At 43.0% G+C, this 23,186-nt stretch overlaps 1 protein-coding gene across 1 annotated transcript; it reads right to left on the minus strand.

Annotated features, from left to right (window-relative positions):
• Window positions 1–2,966: 2,966 nt before the first annotated feature.
• Window positions 2,967–20,730, minus strand: Zc3h8 (zinc finger CCCH-type containing 8). The gene is made up of 9 exons (XM_048352357.1): window positions 20,625–20,730; window positions 18,076–18,172; window positions 12,493–12,727; window positions 11,471–11,604; window positions 9,025–9,147; window positions 8,321–8,432; window positions 7,239–7,348; window positions 5,506–5,547; window positions 2,967–3,074 (listed from the first exon to the last, which is right to left on the minus strand). Exons 1-8 carry the CDS (start codon window positions 20,693–20,695, stop codon window positions 5,515–5,517), a joined length of 915 nt encoding a protein of 304 aa, XP_048208314.1. The 5' UTR covers window positions 20,696–20,730; the 3' UTR covers window positions 2,967–3,074; window positions 5,506–5,514.
• Window positions 20,731–23,186: the final 2,456 nt, after the last annotated feature.

Genomic DNA, 23,186 nt, shown 5'->3' on the forward strand with positions numbered 1-23,186 from the left:
TTTAAATTTAAGAATTGTGAAAACAGTTAAGATGACATCTACTGAATCCTGTAAGAAGGTAGTTTAAGATTTATTTTTTGTGTGTATCTTTCCTGGGGCCTGGGTGCTGACCCTGAGCTCTTTTACTCGAGAGCAGCTCGCCACCGCTGGAGCCACAGCTCTGCTGCCAGCTTTTCTGAGTGGCTAGTTGGAGATAGGAGTCTCGCAGACTTTCCTGCCCAGGCTGGCTTCACACCACGATCATCAGATCGCAGCCTCCTGAGTAGCTAGGATTTCAGTGTGAGCCACCAGCATCTGGTAGTAGTTTAAAATTTTAGAGCTAAGAGTGAAGGGCCCAAATACAAATGAACCAGGAGCTTCCTGCCAAGTCATGTCAACTTTGCTGGCCGAGTCACTGCCTTAGTGACCCACCGAGCTCCTGGACAAGCCAGACATAAAAACAACAAGGATGTATCCCATGAGTCCATCTGCGCACGCGTGTGCACACACTCGCACTTAGAATTTTCACTATTTATACTTGGGAAATGTTGTAAACATATATTGGCGTATTTAAGGACATTATCAAGCAGTGAAACCTGCATGTCAGTGTACAATATGACTAGTTAATAAACCAATGATGATAAATATTCATCTATTTTAACAAAACAGTTAGAAAATCAAGTTTAGGAATACAGTGAAAAATCTTACTCCACTTTATTTATAATAGTAAGAAACTGGAAACAAATGCTCACAGGGAAACGGATTTCAAAAAAATTGGGATATTTTAACCACAAATGGAATTGTGAACCATCATTAAAAACACATGTAAAAAAGTGCTTAATGACACGTAGAGTCCTATTTTTATATTACCCCAATATCCTCCTGTACGTTTTCCATCTCCAATCCGCATTCGACTCTTTACCCCTCCTTATGCAGACTAACTTTGCTTCCTATTTTGAGACATCTCCATCAGAAGAGACTTGTGGTTTCTTACCACAACATTTCCCTTTAGCCAGCCAATCTGCCATTTCTGCTCCTCTCCTGTCCCTGTAGCTGGGACGTCCCAGTGAAGACCAAGCTCCTCAAGTGAGCCCAGACCCGCCCTTTGCACCACCACAATGAGATGAAGGTGCTTTGAATCTTGTCATCTAGTCAAAATCACCCGTCTCAAACAGTCTCCAACAGGCACAGGCCCTCTTCATCCATACAAAACTACAAAAGAAAATAGAGAAAAAACACATTAGCTTGTGAAAATTACCAACATGTACAAATGTACTCCTATCCCCCGTCCCTATCTCTAAACAATGTAGAAGAAAAATAATAAAAGTTCAAAATGATAGCCAGTGCAGTGCCTCATGCCTATAATTCTTACCACTCAGGAAGTGGAGACTGCTAAGATCATAGTTAGGCCAGACTGGGCAAGAAAGTCCATGAGACCTCATTTTAATCACTAGCTGGGTGTATACACCGCCACCCCAGGTCTACAGGAAGGTAAACAGAAGAAATGCCATCTAGGAAAAACAGGCCGGAGGCACGGTTCAACTGAGCAGCTAGTTAGAAAGCCAGGACTATGAGTTCAAGCCTCAGCACCACCAAAAAGAGAAAAACCCCAAAATGAATAAAATAATCTTTGGGAAAATGAATGAATAGCTTAGATTGAAATTCAAAACCTAACACTAGAACGGAACAAAAAATGAAAAGCGTTCACTTTAAAAGTGATAAAGAGGGCTGGGAATATGGCCTAGTGGCAAGAGTGCTTGCCTCGTATACATGAAACCCTGGGTTTGATTCCCCAGCACCACATATATAGAAAACGGCCAAAAGTGGCGCTGTGGCTCAAGTGGTAGAGTGCTAGCCTTGAGCAAAAAGAAGCCAGGGACAGTGCTCAGTCCAAGGCCCAGCACTGGCCAAAAAAAAAAAAAAAGTGATAAAGAAAAATAAAAACCAAAAGCCATATAAAAAGGACTACTATAACAAGAAAGCATATACTTCACTGGAAATATACAGAATTACTGGACAAGAACAAAAAAGGAACAAAAACTACAGACAACATATAAATATAATAAATGTATTCCTTCAAGGGAAACAAACCAGGTACAAAAAGATAAATATTATGTTCCTTTCAGATGTGGAAGCTAACAGATTGTCACCCTGAAAGTAGAACTGTATGACTAGAGATTAAGAAGAGAATCTGTGTGTCTGTGTGTGTGTGTGTGTGTGTTATCAGTATGCTGGGGCTGAGAGTGTGTGTATGTAGATACAGATATGTGTGCACGTGTGTTTATGTATGTATGGGGGGGGGTGCACAGGGAATAAAGGACATTGGATTTGATCTGATCTGTACTAAACACTGGGTGCAGTATGGAAATACCTGTCTAGCTTCTGGTCTTATGACGGTGGGGGGAAAATGAAGCTTCCTAGTGTTACTGTGAATGAGGGCATCAGGGTCACAAAGGGGAGACTACATTCCACACAGGAAGAATACTGGTAATCACAGAAGAGGTGAGTAGAGCTGCAGAGTCACACAGAGACAGAGAAGGCAATGCCGAGGAAAGCTGGAGCCGGTCCGTCCACAGCGCTAGCCCCAGCAATCTGGGAGTTGGGGGGTGTGGGAAAACCGAAGCCCCAGCCACAGGACAAGCCTGGTGGTCCTGGCGACAACAGACAGACAGCGAGGCAAGGCTTACACCCAGGGGTGTGGGAGTGACTCTTTCTGTACACTGGACCAGCACATCAGAGAAGAAATCCATTTGTTCACTCTCCATAGCAAGAAGAGTGATCGCCGGGTGTATTTTGTATTTTTTTGTGCTATCTTGGGGCTTGAAGCTCAGGTCCTCGGTGCTCTACCTTAGCTTTCTCGCTCAAGACTAGCAGTTTACCATTTGAGCCACAACTCTACTTCCAGCTTTTTGATGGTCAACTGGAGATGAAGAGTCTTGTGCACATTCCTGCCCAGGCTGGCTTAGAACCTCGATCTTCAGGTCTCAGCCTCCTGAATGAAGAGCTATGATTACAGGTGTGAGTGACTGGTGTCCAGCAACAGGGTGCATCTTCAGAGGGGGGCTTACTGTTGGAGACTGCACTGCCACGGAGATCTGAAAGCAGGGAACGACTGTTAGGTCAGGGAAACTCAGAGCCCTTTCCCAGGACGTGTGGGTAGGAGAGCCAACAGAAGCACTTGTGCAGAGTCGGATACTGACCAGAGGAACTGTCTGTGGCCCAAATGGAGAGCTTGGGCCCTAAGGTTTGTGGCCCTGCCTTGTGTGGCAAGCAGACTGCTCGGTCTGTGGAGCTGCCTCCATGCTTAGAGTGGTTTTCAGCCGGCGCGGACTGGGCTCTGAGCCTAAGTCCAGCAGATCTATTTTCTGTCTCCTTCCTTCCACAAGGTGATTTGCTGCCGGGTAAGTTCTAAAGCACTGAGAATGGCAGGCGGAATGCCCAGGTTCTCCTTGGCTGTGGGCTTTGCCCGGTGACTTATTCTGGCCAGTGGTTCTGAGTGAATGTGATCCACAGAGCTTTGGCTTCTTGAGCTTCTACCAGGGCCATGAGAAGAGCATGACCTGGCCAGCTAGCCGCGTGGTCCCATGAAGAAAGTGTGACCGACAGGAGACAGAGCCGTTCCAGGACTGCCACATGAAGCAGAGTCAATCCAGCCCAGCCCAGCCTGGCCAACTCTCACATGCATAAGCATAAATTCTTTACAGTATTTACTACTGAGTTTATATTGTTTGCTAAGCACCATTATTGTGGCAACAATTAGCTGATACAATTTCCAATGGGTTAAAATAAATATGTATATCTGGGCACTGGTGGCTCATGTCTGTATTACTACCTACTCAGGAGGGTTGAGATTTGAGGATCACAGCTCAAAGCTAGTCAGGGCAAAAAAAGTCTGTGAGACTTTCCTTTGGTGGTTGTGGGGCTTGAACCCAGGGTCCGGGAACTATCCCGGAGCTCTTTTGCTTCACTTCTGGGTTTTGGATGAGTAACTGGAGATAAGTCTCCTGGGGACTTTTCTGCCTGGGCTGGCTTCAAACCGTGGTCCTCAGATCCCAGCCCGAGTAGCTCGGATTACAGGTATGAGACTACAAGAGCCTGGCAGTGAGATTCTTATTCCTAGTAAACCATCAGAAAACCACAAGTAGGGCTGTGGCTCAAAGTGGTAGAGTGCCAGCCTTGAGCAAAAGACCTCAGGAACAGTGTCCGGGCTCTGAATTCAAACCCCACGAATGACAATCAATCAATCAATAAAGTATGACAACCACCCCCCCAAATTTAAAAAAAAAATCTAGTCTCTGTCTTCATGACACATCGAAGACACAAATCCAACCAAAATGACTTTAAAATTAGTAATTCTGTTCAGTGATAAGTCAAAAAAGTGACAACAAAACACAGGAAATAGAAGACCTGCCACATAATCCTCACAAATTTATCGGTAATATGTAAAAGACAATCAGACTAAGGTGCCAGTGGCTCATGCTTATAATCCTAGCTACTCAGGAGGGTAAAATCTGAGGACTGGGTTTGAAGCCAGCCAGGGCAGGAAAATCCATGAGACTCCCATCTCCAGTTAACCACCAAAAGGCTAGAAACCGATATATGGCTCAAGTGGCAGAGCGCCAGCCTTGAGCAAAAAAGCTAAGGGACAGTGCCAGGCCCTGAGTTCAAGCTCCAAGAACAGGACAAAAAGAAAGGAAAAAATCAGGGCAACTGAAACTTGAGCAAAGACATGAACGAGTATTTCAATAAAAATGAAGTGGAAAAAGTCAGTAAGCCTAAGAAGAGATGCTGTACTTCACACAATAAAGCTATGAGACCTCATTTTTACATCCACTAATTGGTTTAAAAAGGAATAAAGTATTTACAAACAGAATATTGCAAGTATGGAAGAGGAATTCTATATAGTTCGAAGGAGTGGGAACTTAAAATTCTTTATAAAAAAAATTACCTTCAAATGATATGACAAGCTAGGCAGCAGTGGCTCATAGCTGTAACCTTAGCTACTCAAGAGACTGAGATCTGAGGATTGAGGTTTGAAGCTAACCTAGACAGCCAAATGCAACACAGTCCTATCTGCAACTAACCAGTAAAAAGCTGAGAGCAGAGGTGTGGCTCAAGTAGTAAGGCATCAACTTTGAGCAAAAAAGCTAAGCAAGGAGTGAGGTCCAGTGCTCAAGCCCCAGTGACAAGTGCATACAGGTGCATGCGCACGCACGCACACACCCAAGCCCCAGTGACAAGTGCATACAGGTGCATGCGAACACACGCACACACCCAACAGTGACAAGTGCATACAGGTGCATGCGCACACACGCACACACCCAAGCCCCAGTGACAAGTGCATACAGGTGCATGCGCACGCACACACACACCCACACACGCACGCACCCCCCCCCCAAAATGATATGGCAATTTTCCTCCTGGATCTTCTAAATAACTGAAGCAAACTTACACCAGGGGACATATTTATAATAACTTAGATGTTGTAGAAAACATAAAAAGAAATTTGGTATATTCTACTTTTACCTTTCTTGTCTATTTGTCTGACTTCTTTTCAGTATCCAAAACCTGATATGGAAAAAAGTCACATAATTATTTTCATGCATAAGTGACTAATTGTGTAAATTACAATGTTCTTACATTTTCACATAACTGTACTGCTGGCTTTACAAGGTTTTAGCTGGGCATCGGTGGCTCACACCTGTGATGCTAGCTCCTGAGGAGATGGACAGACATCTGCGGACCACAGTTCCAAGATGGCCTGGGCAGGAAAGTCTGTGCGACTCTTATCTCCAATAAACTACCAAAAAATGGGAAGGAGCTGTGGTTCAAGTGCTAGATTGCTAGCCTTAAGCAAAAAGAAGCTCAGGGGCAGTGCCCAGGCCCTGAGGTTAAGCCCCAGGTCTGGCACCAAAAAATGAAATTTCATTTTTGTATATATTTTTATTTAATTTGTGTATGTGTGTGTGCACACATGTGACAGTCCTGGGGCTTAAACTCAGGGCCTGAGTGCTGGGCCTGGGCTTCTTTTTGCTCTACCACTTAAGCTAAGCTCTACCCTGGCTTTTTGCTAGTTAGTTGGAGATAAAAGTCCCATAGACTTTCCTGCCTGGGCTGGCTTTGAATGGTGATACTCAGCCTTCTGAGTCATTAGGTTTGAAGAGACTACCTCCAACTCACTTACCTAATTTTTAATGGTTATTTTTCCTGTTAGCTTATTAATTTGATGGTTACATGGCACCAAGGAATCGAACCAGAACTTCATGTGTGCTAGGCAAGCACTCTACCACTAAGCCACATTCCCTGCCTGAAAGAACATAATTTTGCCTATACTTTCTATAGTCAATACATAATTGACTATAAAATATTTCAACAATCTTTCCTTATAGATCAAAAGAATATTTGAGGAACACACTTTGAAAGTACTATTTGAGTTGGGCGCCAGTGGCTCACGCCTATGATCCCAGCTACTCAGGAGGCTGAGATCTGAGGATCACGGTTCAAAGCCAACCTGGGCAGAACAGTATGTGAGACTCTTATCTCCAATAAACTACTTAGAAAAAGCTAGAAGTGGTGCCATGACTCCGGTGGTAGAGTGCTAGCCTTAATCACAAAGAGGCTCAGGGACAGCCCCCAAGCCCTGAGTTCAAGCCCCAGGACTGGCAAAAAAAGAAATATTTGAGTTACTTTTGAGGTAACTCTCAAATGTTTACTGACCCATGACTTGTCCTCTCAAGAGTAATTACAACACTGCTGTTTTTTTATTCCTTTGCCTTTCTATTCAGCTTAGCTGTTAAAATTGCTAATTATACTGAAGATTTTGTTTTTGGCCAGTCCTGGGGCTTGAACTCAGGGCCTGAGCACTGTCCCTGGCTTCTCTTTGCTCAAGGCTAGCATTCTACCACTTGAGCCACAGTGCCACTTCCATCTTTTTCTATATGTAATGTGGTGCTGAGGAATCAAACCCAGGGCTTCATGTATACAAGCAAGCACTTTACCACTCGGCCACATTCCCAGCCCCTACACTGAAGATTTTAAGAACATTCCAATTTGCACCACCAATGTCTGTTAGGTCTTCCTTTTGGCTATAAAAAGTATTCAAAAATAATTTTCGAACTAAAGAAAAATTTGAGGTTATCATATAGTAGTAACCTCTGAGATGTTCTCCTTAAGGTATACAGTATCTTTTCAATTCTCATCATTAGTTCAAGCATAATCATATGTGAAAGAGAGGAACAGAGTATTACAATTGTACTCACTTTAGCTAATAACTCTTGTGTTTCAGCAGTCAATGGAGCATGGGAAAATTTACAATATTCTCCTTGATAACATTTTGCACCTGTATGGTAAAACTTGCAAGGGTATTCATGTAGCACAGATGTTAAGGAAGAGAACAATTTTAATTCTACTAAAATAGCTATTAAGTTAGTAATTTTATTTTTCCCATATAAAGATCTTTCCTGTTAATAGAAATAACTGAATTCCCTATGTAAAACATGAGACAATAAATTACTAATTGTGTTATAGGAAAAAAGTCTAACTTTAGAAAGATAAATCAAGCTTATCTACCATCACATGACACTTATCTCCTTCAGAGCCATTCTCACAATGGAGAACTATAATTATGCTTCACTGATATCTATCTCTTTAGAGAGAGAGGTGTTTTAAATACATTGAGAAATGGGATTATTTTACAGCATTCTTTTAAAGTGGGGTAAATCAACATCAGTGTGTCACTATGTCTTAAATCTGGATTCTTTATGCATTTGTTTGCTTAAAGCATATACATCTTGATTTTGTTTTTTATAAAAAGGCTACAACCTGGCATTTGGGATTCTTTGTGTTCAGTGACTAAATAATTCTGTGGTGACCAAAGGCGCTACTGCCCTAAAATGACTATGTTCCACATTTTTATAGTGTTCTGTAAGATTTGCACTATGTAACTAAGACTATTCTATTAAGGAACAACCACTAGATAGTATGGAACACACAGAAAAAGTACTTCTAAACTACGTAATCTCTGCCTGTTCTATGAAGCAGCTTATGAACAGAGAATCAATTAACCAATGTCACAACAAAACTTGGACATCTTTCTGGACTGCACAAGGATTCATGAATCTACTACAAAGAAGGGATATTTATTTGAAATTTTTCTAAAAGCTCTGCATTTTGTTTCTTGTGAGAAAAAAACAACAAACCTATGTATAATTAATCACTTAAGTTTGGACCTAGCCAACATAATTTGTTACAGCTAAAATTCTGCCTTTATTAAAAACTTTGAATCTTTAAAATGTTCACTTAAATGTTTATAAAAAGCATTGTATCTTGTGATAAAGGATATTATGCAAATACAGGCAGTTTTCACCTCTGGTACAATATCCTTGTACGTAAAACTTACACATTTCCTTTTTCTTCTCTATCTCTGCATTATGATCAAATTTACACTGGTCTCCCTGGGCCATAAGAAAGAACAAAGAAAATGATTACTTCTCAGTTATGTCTTTACAATTTAATTCCTACTAAACTCTATGTAAGCAAATTATTCCAGAAAGAATCTTAGAAGCAATATGGTCTAATTCTTCATCAATGAGCTTGTAGGCAACATGACCCAAAGCTATTTAAAATTTTCTTTCTTTTTTCTTTTTGCCAGTCCCGGGGCTTGGACTCAGGGCCTGAGCACTGTCCCTCGCTTCCTTTTGCTCAAGGCTAGCACTCTGCCACTTGAGCCACAGCGCCACTTCTGGCCTTTTCTATATATGTGGTGCTGAGGAATCGAACCCAGGGCTTCATGCATGCTAGGCACTCTACCACTAAGGCACATTCCCAGCCCAGTCTTACATATTTTTTTATGGAAAGAATTTTTAAAAAATTATATACTTTGCAAAACAAAAAATAGTATTTCACAAGTGGTCAGCTGAATCTTTTCCAGGAGGAAAAACTTAAAAACCTGTCAGTATGATTTGAGAGTATCCAATGGAAACAGCAGTTTGTTCTAATACATTTTTGTTGTAAAGATTAGGCATATATTTGCTCATGGTTTTATACCTTAATACATTTCCTTTCGAGGAAATATTTGCAAATCTGTTTTCCCTGACGTTCCACTGTGTGCTGGTTGATGAATTCCTGACTCATTCTTATACGCTGCTGCTTCTCTTGAGGTTCTCCATCCTTCAACAAAGAAACAAGTAGGAAAATTACCAAGTCAGATATATTATTCTGTTGTACAAACTTATCTTAGCTACGGTAAAACATTAAATAGTACCTCTTCTAGTAGGGGTGTAATCCTTGTAATCCCAGCACTCCAGAGATGGAGGCAGAATTGCAAGCATGAAGCTATCTAGGCCACATAGCCAGACTGGATCTCAAAGGGAAAAAAAGATGAATCTTCTAAAATGGACTTCAGGTGAAAGACTTTTGTACATCAGTTTTTATAGTATTTTATTAGTTTCAGCAGCATTCCATTTTTCAATATTTGTGGGTGTGAAACTTGAGTATTATTACACTTGGCCCTTATTTAGTAAAAATGAGGGGCTGGGAATATGGCCTAGTGTCAAGAGTGCTTGCCTTGTATACCTGAAGCCCTGGGTTCGATTCCCAAGCACCACATATATAGAAAACGGTCAGAAGTGGCGCTGTGGCTCAAGTGGCAGAGTGCTAGCCTTGAGCAAAAAGAAGCCAGGGACAGTGCTCAGGCCAAGTTCAAACGCCCGGACTGGCACAAAAAATAAAATAAATAAATAAAATAAAACAAAAATGAATGACAAAGTAAAAATAAAACCCAAGTGAAGCCTAGAGACAATGCTGGGAACGAGATCAAAAAAGTGGTGAAAAATCTACAGTTTCAATGAGATACTCACGGGTGTGGGTGGAGGTACCTCGCTGGCTCATATTAGAAATATACCCTTAGAGATGGTGGTAAAGGTATAAACACATTATAAATAATATAACACTATATATTATATTCGCTTTTTAGTAGAAAGGGAACTTGAAAATACATTTAGCCCTTCTGAAACAACTACTTTTGTGTGTGTGTGATGGTCCTAGAGATTGAACTCGGCCTAGGTACTATCCCTGAGCATCTTTTGCTCAAGGATAGTATTCTACCACTTGAGCCACAGCGCCACTCTGGTTTTTTGGTGGTTAATTGGAGATAAGATTCTCGAAGACTTTCCAACCCAGGCTGGTTTCGAACTGCAATCCTCGGATCTCAGTCTTCTTAGTAGCTAGGATTACAGGTTTGAGTCACTGGTACCCAGCAAAAACAACCATGTTTAATGTGTTAAACTATGGTAAAGCTTACAACTTTCATGTATCAATCAGTAAATATGATTTTAGGGATAAGGTATGTGCAATTAAGAGAGCTAACTAAGCAGCCTCTGTTGTAACTAGATTTGCAAAAATGTTCAGTTATGTCATCAAAATGTCTTATAAATGTCTCTGTTTAAACCTTTAGCTGTGATTGGTATTAAAGTTCAACATATACCTTGAGAATGTTCTTCTGGTAGAAAGGCTGTCAGCTTTGGTTGCATAATCCTAAATCAATGTAACACTGAGCAGCAGTTAGGATGACAAATCAAGCCCTGTTTGGCTCTAGGTGACCATGGCAGTCCCCTAAACCCCAGGGCTTTAAATTTCTCATTTGTAAAATAGTGACGCAGGGATATGTTACATAAATGTGTTTCAACCTTTCATGTTTTGTTGTTTTGTTTCTGATAGGATCTCAATGGGATCTAGTCTGATACTGAACTTCAGCTTCGTTAGGAGCAGGGACCATAAAGCACATATCATCATGCCCAGCTAATACTTGGAATTTCTAGTGTCCTGCTCCTTTTTGTGCCCTTTGATCAAGTCTAAGCAAAAGCTTTTCACCCAACTTAAAAGCCCCCAGAAAAGCAAGAGTCCAGGAGTCGTTTATTGTCCTATCCTGAGCACATATGCATACCAAAGAAGAATTTCTACAAAGCAAAATCAAACTACCAGAAGTGAGGTTGGAAGATGTGGTAAGGCCAATGCTCAGAAAGTCAACTTCAATTTTCAGAAGGAGTCAAATCAACAGAAGAGGGACTTCCATAGTGTAAACTCTAAGACTGTGTCTTTTGAAAGCTCTCCAGGGCTATTTTAGCTTTGGTTTCCCACTGTTCCATAATCATCAGCAGAACATTCAAAATTTAAGGGGCTTGTTAGCTGCATTCAGGGACAATAGGGAAAACTTTAAGGCCACAAATAGGCAGGGGCAGCTAATGTGTGAGAGGGGAAAAGGTTGCAAAGGCAACAAGGAAGGCTACCTCGAGTCTACTAATGGCAAGAGGAGAGGCTACCTCGAGTCTACTAATGGCAAGAGGAGAGGCTACCTCGAGTCTACTAATGGCAAGAGGAGCTCCACCGACACATAACCTGTGGTTAGGGGGATGTTTGGCCCTCATCATAGGAGTTAGCATTATCGAGGTCAGAATCCCTAAGGCATCCTACAAGCACAGCGCGCGCTGGTTACCTCCTTGGCCGGGCCCCTGTTCTTCGGTAAGGCATCTGATCCTTTGTTTCCAGTGCTTGGCCATTTGCGCTTCATTTTCTTCTGTTTGTTGTTCTTATGAAGAGCTTTAAGATTTTTATTTTTTTGTTTAGCAGCTAAAAACAACAAAGTTAATTTTTAGTCACTCAAATGTATCAGTTTAATTTTAAGAAGTACATACACATTGTAATTACCCAGAAAAAGGGTTTCTACAGTTCAGTGGAGAATAACTGGTATAAATACTAATTTTCCTTTTTTGTAAGTTCTGTAGGGGACACTAAACACAGTTATAACACATCCTAAATTGCTAATTCCTTTTTTCTTTTTTTAAAAGAATTGTCAGGAGAGATACAAACAAGATAATTTTAAAAAATTAATTTTGCAAGCCATAAGCCGGAACCTCTTAAAGTGATCACAGCATAATGGATCTAGTTAGGAATTGCCATAGCACAAGAGAAAAAATTTCAAATGTCTAAAATGATCTCTGACATTGGCTAGATTTTTCACTGAAAATCTCTTACATAGGTTAAGTTTATCAATAGATGTATCTTGAATATAAGACAAACCTGGAGGAGCTGTATGCCTGGCCCACGTGGTAGAGCACCAGACAATGAGTGAAAAGCATCAAGATTTCAAATCCCTTGGGCTGGGAAGATGGCCTAGTGGCAAGATGCTTGCCTCGTATACATGTATCTTTCTAATCAATTCTTTTAAATTTTTAGACAACAATGCAAAAAGACACATCTCATCCTTCATATATGCATGGGCCAGGAATTAAGGTATTCTAGCTATGGCCTCTGCTAAGTTTCCCCCCTCAGGTTCTCCGGCAAATGATTAGGTCTCGGGTGTGGTCTATCACCAAGGAAGCTCCATGTTGGTATAATGCTCCCTAGAAACCTTGTTCTTATGTTTAGACAAAGTGCAGGAGAAAAGGCCCCTAAACATGGACCACTGTGATTGTTTCTCTGGATAAACTCTAAATTGCACAACAGTTTGGCACTTACCCTGCTGCGGATCTTTTGCTCCCTCTTTCTTCATCGATTCTTCAGGAGATGGCACAGCTGGAGCAGCATTTGCCATTTCCTTAGCTTGTATATATTGCTGAAGTTCTTTGGCAAAGTTATCTTCCTGTTCCTCAATACATATGTCATTGTCACTGTAGGAATCATAGTCCTTACTTCTTGATTTTATATGTTGTAAAGTCTTTGGTGATGCCGCAGAGTTTCCAAAGTGCTTAAACTAAGCCAAAATTAAAATTTCAATATCAAAAAGGATTATTTAAAATCACCTAGTTATAGAGAAGAATCAATCATTTCTGACATTGGGTGAAGGGTACAGTGGTGTCATACATACTTGTAGCTTTTTGTGAATGAGTCTAAATAAAGCAATTTTTTTTTGTTTGACTGAAGATGGTTTGCTGAGGTACTGTATGGCTTCCTAACATTCCACAGCAATAAAGGTATGCATAGATGTGTGTGTGTGTGTGTGTGTGTGTGTGTGTGTGTGGTGTATAGGGCATGAAGTGTACTCATCAGTCACAGTGTTTGACGAAAAAAAGAAGTTAGGCTCTGGAAGCTGGATTAGGAGTCTGAGAAATGGAACTACAAAGGACAAATTAAAATGCTACAAAAACAGACAAATTTATTATGACAAATTCTCCCTTGATACCAGGACAAAATCAACTAGAAACTGTCCTGGAGGAAAAAAAGAGGCGGCTATTAAGGAAAGGAACTGAAGGAAACGCCTGGTTGCTAAGGCTTCTCATGTGGGTACTAAGTCCCCCATAGTGAAGCATGGGAGACTCTGTTGCTGAGTTAGAAGGCAAAGTGTTGCAGTTGTTATGTAATAATGCAGTAGTGTCAAAAAGTGAAATATACCCCTGGTACTGGCAGCTCATACCTGGAGGATCATGGCCCAAAGCCAACCTGGGCAGAAAGTCTGGGAGAGAGACTCTGTCTCCAATTAACTAGCAAAATTAACTAGCCAAACTGGAGGTGTGACTCAAGTAGTGCAACTACAGCCATGAGCAAAAAAAGCCAAGAGCACAAGGCCCTGAGTTCAAGTCCCAGTATCAACACACATATGTATATTTATAAACACACATATGTATACACACACATATATACATATATATTCATTATTTCCAAGATGCAATAAAGTAATAGATAAATGAGATTTAAAGCATGTAACTGCATAGCAGATTTTCTTTCTTAAAAAAGTCAAAGATGAGGCTACAATCAAATTGTTTTATTTTTAACATTGGATGTTGCTTTTAGCTCAGGATGGCTGGCTTTGAATTCACAATCCTGCCTCGGCTATGAGAATGCTGGAATTACAAATATGCCATCATCCCAGGCCTAAATTCAGTTTCTCAGTGGCCCATTTGATGGCCAAGGAAAATCAATGTTGAGTTAGTCAAACTATGTTTGGTTGGAGAAATTTGTCCAAGGAAAACAAAGTTAAGACAGCCTTTTGGCAAGAATAGATGGTCAGACATGAGGAAACTGGGAAAATCCCTGGCCAACATTTTTTTTTTAAAGCAAATTATTTTGATTGTTCACCCTGGCTCTTGGGTGAGCAAAACTGCTCAATATCACTGTGCCAATCAAAATTAAAACCGGAGTGGGATGTCTGCTCCCATCCTCATTTGCAGCAGATACGTTTTCCACCTTCCAGCAGTGCTCTTTTAGACTATGGCAAGGGCAAAGGAAAGTGCCAAAGTCCATAGAGCTGAACATCTGCCATACCAAAACAACAATCCAATAAAATTACACAAATGCCTACCAAAGAAAATGCTTAATTAAAATCAGACACTGGTAAACTGATAGCAGCATTTGCAGTGCCTATCCATAGTGAAAAAGACATCTTCAGAGTTGAAAGAATGAAGATTTTGTTACCCAGCAGTGTAACAGATGAACGTGTGTGTGCGCACGCCCGCCAGTCCTGGAGCTTGAGCTTAGGGGCCTGGAAGCTGTCCCTGAGCTTTTGTTTGCTCAAAGCTAACACTCTACTACTTGATCCACAGTAGCTCCACTTCCTGCTTTTTGGTGCTTAATTGGAGATAAAGAGGTTCACAGATTTTCCTTCCCAGGCTGGCTTTGAACCGCAATCTTCAGATCTCAACCTTCTGAGTGCTTTGGATTATAGACATGCGCCACTGGCGCCTGGCAACAGATGAATCTTTACAGTCATTTTTTTGATGACAGTATGGTAACTTTGAACTTTAATTAAACAAATGGTCCTCCCACAGAGAAGAGTCTCACCTATTTTCTTTAGTAAATCTGTATTACAAAATATGGCTAGACAAAAATGGCTCACACCTAAATCCAGCTACCCGGGAGGCAGTAATAAGGAGGATCGTGGAAGGAGGACAGTCCAGGCAAAAAGACAGCTAAAGCCCATCTCAATAAACAAGCCAGCTGCAGGCCTGAAACACCAGCTACCAATGTTATTGGTAGGAGGCTGGTGGACCCGAGGAAAATACACAAGACCTTATGTGAAAAAACAAATTGGTAACAGGGCTGTGTGCAAGGTTGAAATGGTAGAGCACTAAGGATGAAGTTCAAACCTAGTAAAGAACCGCAAACAAACCCACAAAAACCAAAACCAAAGAAAAACAAAACAACCAAAACACTGCTACACCCCACAACCAACAAAGAAAAAGGAAAAGAAACTCCTTTATGATTTTTTTTAAATTTTTTTTTTGCCTGGGTCTTGGACTCAGGGTCTGAGCACTGTCCCTGGCTTCCTTTTGCTCAAGGCTAGTACTCTGCCACTTGAGACACAGTGCCACCTCTGGCTGTTTTCTGTATATGTGGTGCTGAAGAATTGAACCCAGGGCTTCATGTATAGGAGGCAAGCACCCTACCACTAGGCCACATTTCCAGCCCTACTTTATGATTTTGTTTATTTCTGTGCATATACTGTCACAGAAGTTGGAATACAGCTAGGTATTCTAAGAGGTAAAGCTGCTCACACACACTCTTAAGATCCACTAGCTCCTCTCCTAGGTCGATGAAGAGTATATGTGAAAGTGTAGCTCAATGGTATCCTGCCAGTCTAGTAAGCATGAGGCCTTAAGTAAAAGCAAAACATCAACAACAACAAAACCCAACCCTCCAAAACCACTATGAGGCCCCCCACCTCAAATTGTGGAAAACCAAGGGTACAGTTTCTCTGTTAACCTCAGCTCTTGACTATGGCAGCCACACACTCCCCAAAAGCAAAAGTTCTTTACCTGGGTAGCTGAGAGGCTTCCCCAGGAGGTAAGATGCTGCTCTTGCTACATTATGTGTCCCGGATGTTGCTATAAAGCCTGTTATGTCTTTAAAAGTTTCACTGATTACACGAACCCATTCTTCTGTAGCATGTTAAAATTCACAAATTAAAAAGTATCTATTAAAAGGAGGCAAGAGAGAAGCAGAGAGTGGTTCTGTAGGGTAAACTGAGTCCTCCCAAGATTCTAGCCCCCCAGCACCTCAAACCGCGATCTGATCTGGAAGATCAGGCGGGCCCTAATCCACTGTAGCCAGTGTCTTTATAAAAAGAGGGTTTTAAAGCACAGATCCAGGCGCAGTGGGAGAATGCAATGAGAATATCCAGGCAGAGGGCGGGGTCATACTTTCGTAAGCCATGGAATGAGCAGACTGCCAGCAATCTACCAGAAGCCAGGCAGGGGCCTGAAACAGATTTCTCCTCACAGACCTCAGAACCAACCCTGCAATACCTTGTTTTCAGACTGAACTTCTAGTTCCAGCCTGCAGAACCCCAGGATAACTATTTCCTTTGGCCACAGCCAAGCACCATCTGGTGATACGTGGCTATGGTATTCCTCCCAAACTAGTGCAGATATTAAGCTTTAAATCTGGTTAACTTAGGAAGCAAAAGCCCTTAAAAATCTTCATGGAGCTGGGGGCCAGTGGCTCACGCCTGTAATTCTAGCTGCTTAGGAGGCTGAGATCTGAGGATCATGGTTTGAAGCCAGCCAGGGGAAGGAAAGTCCATGAGACTCTTATCTCCAATAAGCCACTCAGAAGCAGCCAGAGTGGCACTGTGACTCAAGTGGTAGAGCAGTAGCTTTGAGCACAAAGAGGCTGAGCCACAGTGCCCAGGCCCAGCATTCAAGCTCCAGGACTAGCCAAAATAAATAAATAAATAACCCTTACCAGAATATCAAGGGAAAGAATTTTATATGTTTTTTGTTTTGTTTTTTTTTGGGGGGGGAAGCGGGTAAAAACTGTGTTTTGAACTCAGTCCTGTGAGCTAGGCAAGCATTCTACCACTTGAGCCAAGTCCCCAGCCCTAGAGGCTCTGAAACAGTCTCCCATCCATTTCAAAAGTAGGGACAATAGTCCAGGTTGTGGCCACACATGTAGGTCCAGCTGCTTAGCAAGTAGTGCTTAGGAGGACTGCAATTTAAAGCCAGCCTGGGCAAAAAGTTATGAACAACTCATCTCAACAAATAAGGTATATGTGGTTGTGCATACCTATGATCACAACTAGGTGGGAGGCATAGGTTGAAAGGACTCAGAAGCCTGAAGATCAAGGACAGAAGCCAGACCTGTGTAAAAACTCTCATGATTCTATCTGACCCCTAAGTAAAGCAAAGAAAAAAAGAGGGTAGGGGGAGTGAGTAAATATAGTCATTATATTCAACATATATTATGTAAAAACAACTACATAACTTCAAGGTAAAGGTGGGGGGGCAGTGAACAATGCTAGAAGGGTTGACATTGATTAAGATGCATTGTTTTCATAAGCTGACATGATTTTAACCTCTTTGCACAACCACTTAATAATAAAGCCAGGTATCAGTGGCTCACACCTCAAAGTCAGTCCACACAGCAAAGTCTAGGAGACTCTTAATTCCACTATAAACTACAAAAAAAATCTGGAAATGAAGCTGTGGTTCAAACGGGAGAGTGGTAGCCCTGAGCTAAAGAGGCTCAGGGATAGTACTCAGGCTCTGAGTTCAAGTCCCAAGACAGACATCAACCCCCCCACCCCAAACAAACCAACAAAAAAGCCAACACCAAATAAAGCAGAAAGTGTGTGGGTCAAGTGGTAAAGTACCTGTCTAGAAGGCCCCAAGTTCAAATACCAATAACTACCAAAAAAATTACATTAAAAAATAGGGAAAATCGCCTGGCACTGGTAGTTTACATCTGTAATTCTAGCTACTAAGGAGCCTGAGATCTGAGGACTGCTGTTCAAAGCCAGTCTAGACAGAAAAGTCAGTGACTCTTATTTCTGTGGCTCAAGTGGTAAAATGCTAGCCTTGAGTACAAAAGTTCAGGGACAGCACCCAGGTCCTGAGTTCAAGTCCCAGGACAGACACACAATAAAGAAGAAAATCAACCCATTTAAACAATGGTACAATATCCATCTGATATAGGGAAGAATCAAACTAAAGTCAATTACTAAAAACAGTTCACATTCAATGACAATGATAAATCTTTTCAAAAATGTGACCAAGAATCCCTGACACAAGTAACAAGATTGGAAATGCTGACTGACACAAATGGGACCCTCGCAAACTTCCCACATCCATTTGTAGCTGTTTTTCCAATATGCTAAGTTAAGCTTACTTTTCTAGGAATTTTCTCAGACTTCAGTTTTACTTTCCATTTGACTTTTCCTCCTTGTGTTTCTTTAACTTTGGTGTCATCTTTTCCATTGCTGGTTCTGCAGAAAAAGAAAACATTACATAATACAAAAAGCTTTCTCCAATCTGAAAAGGGTTCACACCATAGCATTAAGATTCATTGCTTGGATTTGGCTTTAATGTGTTCTCAATGAAATTCCAAATCCAAACACACTTGAGCTGGTGCTGGTGGCTCACATCTATAATTCTAGCTGCCCAGAAAGCTGAGCTCTGAGGCTTTCTGTTCAAAGCCAGTTCAGGGAAGAGGCCATGAGGCTCTTATCTCCTATTAACCAGCAAAAACCCAGAAGTGGATGTGTAACTCAAGCATTAGTAGGCCAGCCTTGACTGAAAAAGCCAAGCAAGAGTGAAAGGCTCAGGCTGGGAATATGGCCTAGTGGCAAGAGTGCTTGCCTCGCATACATGAAGCCCTGGGTTCGATTCACCCCATAGCTTCTACTATCATCTACATGCACTTAGCTTCAACATCCAAGTCTCTAATCCATATCCTTCCCTTTAAAATAAAATCAAGCCAATTTCCTATTCAACATATTCACCTGGGCATCCATTAGACAAAATTACAAGTCCAACACTGAGCTCCATCTCTATGAAACAGGATCCTATCTTAAACAGCAAACTCTATCCTTATAAGGATACTCAAGCGGATACTGACCCTTCGAAAAATACCCATATTCGAATGCTTCTTGTTACTAAATGATCCCAGCTGCTCTTGTTCTCCTTCCCCCTACATTCTACCCTCAAAAGGGATGCTGCTACAATGTTAAGTCAAGTAATGTCACTCCCTGCCAAACACCCTTCAAGACCCTCAGTCTTACTCAAGAGTACAAACCAAGGTCCTTCTGGCTGCTCCATGCTCCCCCATGACTGCTCCTCCCCAGAGATTGTCGGGCCTCAGAGTCCACTACTTCCACTCCTTTCCAGGTGTCACACTGGATACTTTGTTCCCCAACACAATTACATCCCTCAGGGACCTTTATGCAAAGCACTCCCTCCAGACCTAGATGTCCAAGTCCCACAGGTTCTGACTGAATGTTACCTACCAGTCACCAGGGAGGCTTTTCCTCTGCTATCTTCTTTAAAATGTCTACACTCACTAGGCTCAACGGAAAAGCAAAAGCCTTCAGCAAAAAAACCTAAGCAAGCACAGGAGGCCCTGGGTACAAGCTTCAGCGTTAGCACACACACAAAAACCTATCCCCTTCCTGCTATCCTATTTCTTAAGTCCTTATCTACTTTCATTTCCTCCAGGCATTTATCCTTATAGTGCCATTTATCACTATATAGGTATCATCAGCTTTGGAATAAAACACATTTCATGCACACCAGAATTATTGCTTTTTTTTTTTTTGGTCTGAGGGCCTACAATGTCTCTTTGTGCAGCAGCTGCTCAATAAAAATTTTTAAATGAATCAGTAAGACGTATTCTCATCACACAATTACTAGGAGAAAAACAATAACCATGCACCTGTCTTTGGGCAAAATTTCAAGTGTCTTTTCAAACCGGCGGCTCCTTTCTTTTCCTGAAAGTACTGGAGACTGAATTGAGGGGCTAGTTCAACACCTGAGTCTTGACGACAGTTCTTCAATTTTTTGTTTAGACCCGCCTTGCTCAATTTCTTATGCTTTTGAAAAGAATATAGACCGGTTTCTCCTATTTTTCTTAAGTGATCCTATTATCTACAAGAAATCAGTGTATATTTCCTTTCAACATTAGCAATAGTGTTAGAAGCTTTGTGATAAAATATGGATCCTGAAGTCATGGTATGCAGACAACTTAATCCCTGCCCCTTACAGCATACCACACGGGAAAGTCATTTGACCTGTGTCTCCATTTTCTCATCTGTCGGATGAGGGTAACGTTATTTGTCCCTAAGGCTGTGAGGGCTAGATCAGGCCCACGGTAAAACTCAGATGGCAGCCTGCGTTAAGGTAATCGTAGTTCCTAAGGTGTTTTCTAAAAGGGAAGGCAAATCTGGGATGAAGGAAATGAAAGGGCCCAGGATGTCGGTCAAGGTTCCAGGCTGGGGAGCAGGAGGGGCGCACGAGGCAAAGCTGGCGGTCAGGACCTCAAGGCAGGCTGGCTCGCACGCCCTCCCGAGGGGAAGGGCAGAGTGAGCGGACGCGGTGTCCGCGGCTTGACCCCGCTCCCCGGAGTCCCCCGACCCTCGCGTCCCGGAGCCGGGTTCTCCCGACGCGTCCTTCACCGTGCGGGGAAGCTGCACGTGTCCGGGGAAGCCTGGAAACCGCAGCCCCCCGCCCCCCGCCCCCGGCCCCGTCCGCGCGGGCTCCCGGGAGACCCTCAGGAGGGCCCGGGGGGGGGGGGCCGGAGCCGCTCCCCCCCCCCCGCCCCGGCCCGCCCCACGGCGGTGCTGCCCGGCCCGGGCCCCCCCCCCCCACCGCCGCACGACCTCTCCCCGCGCGCCGCGCACGCCACACGCCGCCTTCGGAGGATGGAAGGAGTGGGGGGGTCACCTCTCGTCAGAGTCCGTTCTTTTTCCGAGGGCCGGGTTGGGGGGTTTTGAGAAAAGGTTTTCAAAATCCATGCCTCGGAAACGCGGCCGGTCCGCCGAGCAGCCGCCCACCCGAAGCCCGGCACAGGAGCCCGCGCCGCGCACGCCCGGGGCCGCAGGCTCCGCCCCGCGCATGCGCGCCGCCGCCCGCGCCGGCCGCCGCCCACTGCGCAGGCGCCTCCGCGGAGGCGGCCTTGCCCGCAGCTTCCTCCGGCGCCGCCCTGGAAAAGAAAGGAAGGGGAGCGATCAAGCCCCACTGCAGCTATTCCCTTCGCATGTCCTCAGTAAACACCAGTTACTCCCAGAACCGAGAATTAAACAAAGAAAGGAGATTTTGTTTGCTTACGTGGCACATTGCTTCATTTGCATCTTCTTACTGGAAACGCTATTTGTGATCACTAACAACCAATTCTGCTTCTGTAGGTCTGCTTGCTATCGCCTGCATGCGGTGATTGTGACTTTTGCCTTTAAAAACCCAGTCCTATTGCAGACCATCCTGGTAGTGGCAATCAGACGTGGTGCACAGCTAAATACAAGACTCCTAGCCCGATTGACTGAGAGCTGGTTTGAGGCCCACCTAGGTGTCTGGTATACAACGACCATCCACGCTTTTCCTAGGAGTAAACTGAAGCGTGGACAAGCAATGTCACAGAAAAGTGAATACATAAATATGCGGGAGGCAGGAAAGTTCACTTGAAAGGTCCTAAATACTAAAAACATTTCAGAAGGGGGACGAGGCACATCCGGTTGGAGAGGCTACTTTTTTTTTTTTTTTTTTTTTTTGCCAGTCCTGGGCCTTGGTCTGAGCACTGTCCTTGGCTTCCTTTCACTCTGCCACTTGAGCCACAGCGCCATTTCTGGCCGTTTTCCATATATGTGGTACTGGGGAATTGAACCCAGGGCTTCATGTATACGAAGGCTCTCTTGCCACTAGGCCCTACTCCCAGCCCCAGAGGCTACTTTTGAAAGGGGTGGATTTGACCTTTCTTGGGATAATTTCTTTAAGGAGGGATGAAATTGAGGGTAAATTGGTGTTCCCAGTAGAGAATTTAAGAAGACAGGATAATGGATCTCGTTTGACAGGAAGCTCTTCCTGTTTGAGTGAATAAGCAGGGAATAGTAGAAAGGCTCAACCTACTTGTTGGGATGATAATGGAGAACTAGATTTGCTTTTATAACTAGAGGGATTCTCTGGTTCTTGGTATGAATCCTGGACATCTTGCTAACAAGTGAAAGAAATGATTTGAAGCCAGACAAAGTCTTTCCCAGGGAATTTCTACTTTTCCCGGTGTTTATGACATAAACAATCACCTTCTTTTGTACCTGAGTCGTTACCAAATGTTGAGGGGAGTTAGAGAGCAGAAGCTGACTCCATCTTCACTAAGATCTCCCCGCCCTTGAGCTTCAGGGTTGAGGGCCATGCCCTGTCTGTCTGCTCGGAATCCAGGGAAGGTCCCCCTTGCTGTGATAAGAAACTGCTTCACCACCTGCAATGTGGACTGTTCAAGGTTAACAATAGTACCCCGCCCCCATGCATTGTGTGAGCCCCTCCAAATCCGAGCGCCAATTCTAACTAGAATGATAGGTTGGTTCAAACAGATACTAGGTGGCAGGTTCTAACTCCATTGGCTGGTCACCTGCGTGTGACCTAGCATGATTGTGGTTTTTCTGTAAGTGTTGTAACCTCATTGGCCACCTGTGTGTGGCCAGTCTTGACCATGTGGTGTTTGCCTTTATAACCCCAACTTGAAGGCCGCTCGGGGTCACAGTGTCAGCCCCCGAGTCTGCACTGTATCCCTGGCTGGTCAGCCCACTTTTTACTGTTGTGGTTTCAGCTCCTGAGTCTGTGCTGCATCCCTGGCCGGTCAGTCCGCTTTTTGCTTCCCCAATAAATCCATCTTTTTACTTGAGACTGTCTGTGAGTGATGGACTCTGAGTGGGGATGTGGAATCTCTTCCCTCAAACCCCATAACACCAAACATTAAAGAGAAAATTTCAGAGAGGAAGACTAAAATCTCTCTGTTTTAAAGGAAAGTATTATACAACCACAATTATTATCATAGATACTTTTGATATTAAAAAAAACTCCAAAATAGAGCAAAAGATAAACACAAAAGGAAACTAGGTTAATGGAAAGAAGCATCAAAAAGAGAAAAACTGGAAGTGGGGCATCTCCGGGATTGGTTGTGTATGCCCAGATTTTGGGGTCCCCAAAGACCACCAAGGAGCCGAAAGCCGATGTAATCACAGGAGAGTCTTTATTGTAAGCTTGAGCTTGGGCTCACGATCGTCACCGACACAGCGGGTCTGAATCGAGAGCCCCGACCCTTCAGTTAACAGGGTTTTTATAGGGTTGGGGGGAACATTCCATGTGTCACATCATCACACAGCAAATCCTATCACTCCATGGGAAAATCATAAAACAGCATAGCAACTCGCAGAAATCATTTCATATCGCGGGAAAGTTATAATTCTTAAGAATGATTGGCATAATCAATGGCAGGAACGGGCCTGGTGAAGGTGA

Source organism: Perognathus longimembris, chromosome 8 (genome assembly GCF_023159225.1).
Source record: "Perognathus longimembris pacificus isolate PPM17 chromosome 8, ASM2315922v1, whole genome shotgun sequence".
NCBI classification, from domain to species: domain Eukaryota; kingdom Metazoa; phylum Chordata; class Mammalia; order Rodentia; family Heteromyidae; genus Perognathus; species Perognathus longimembris.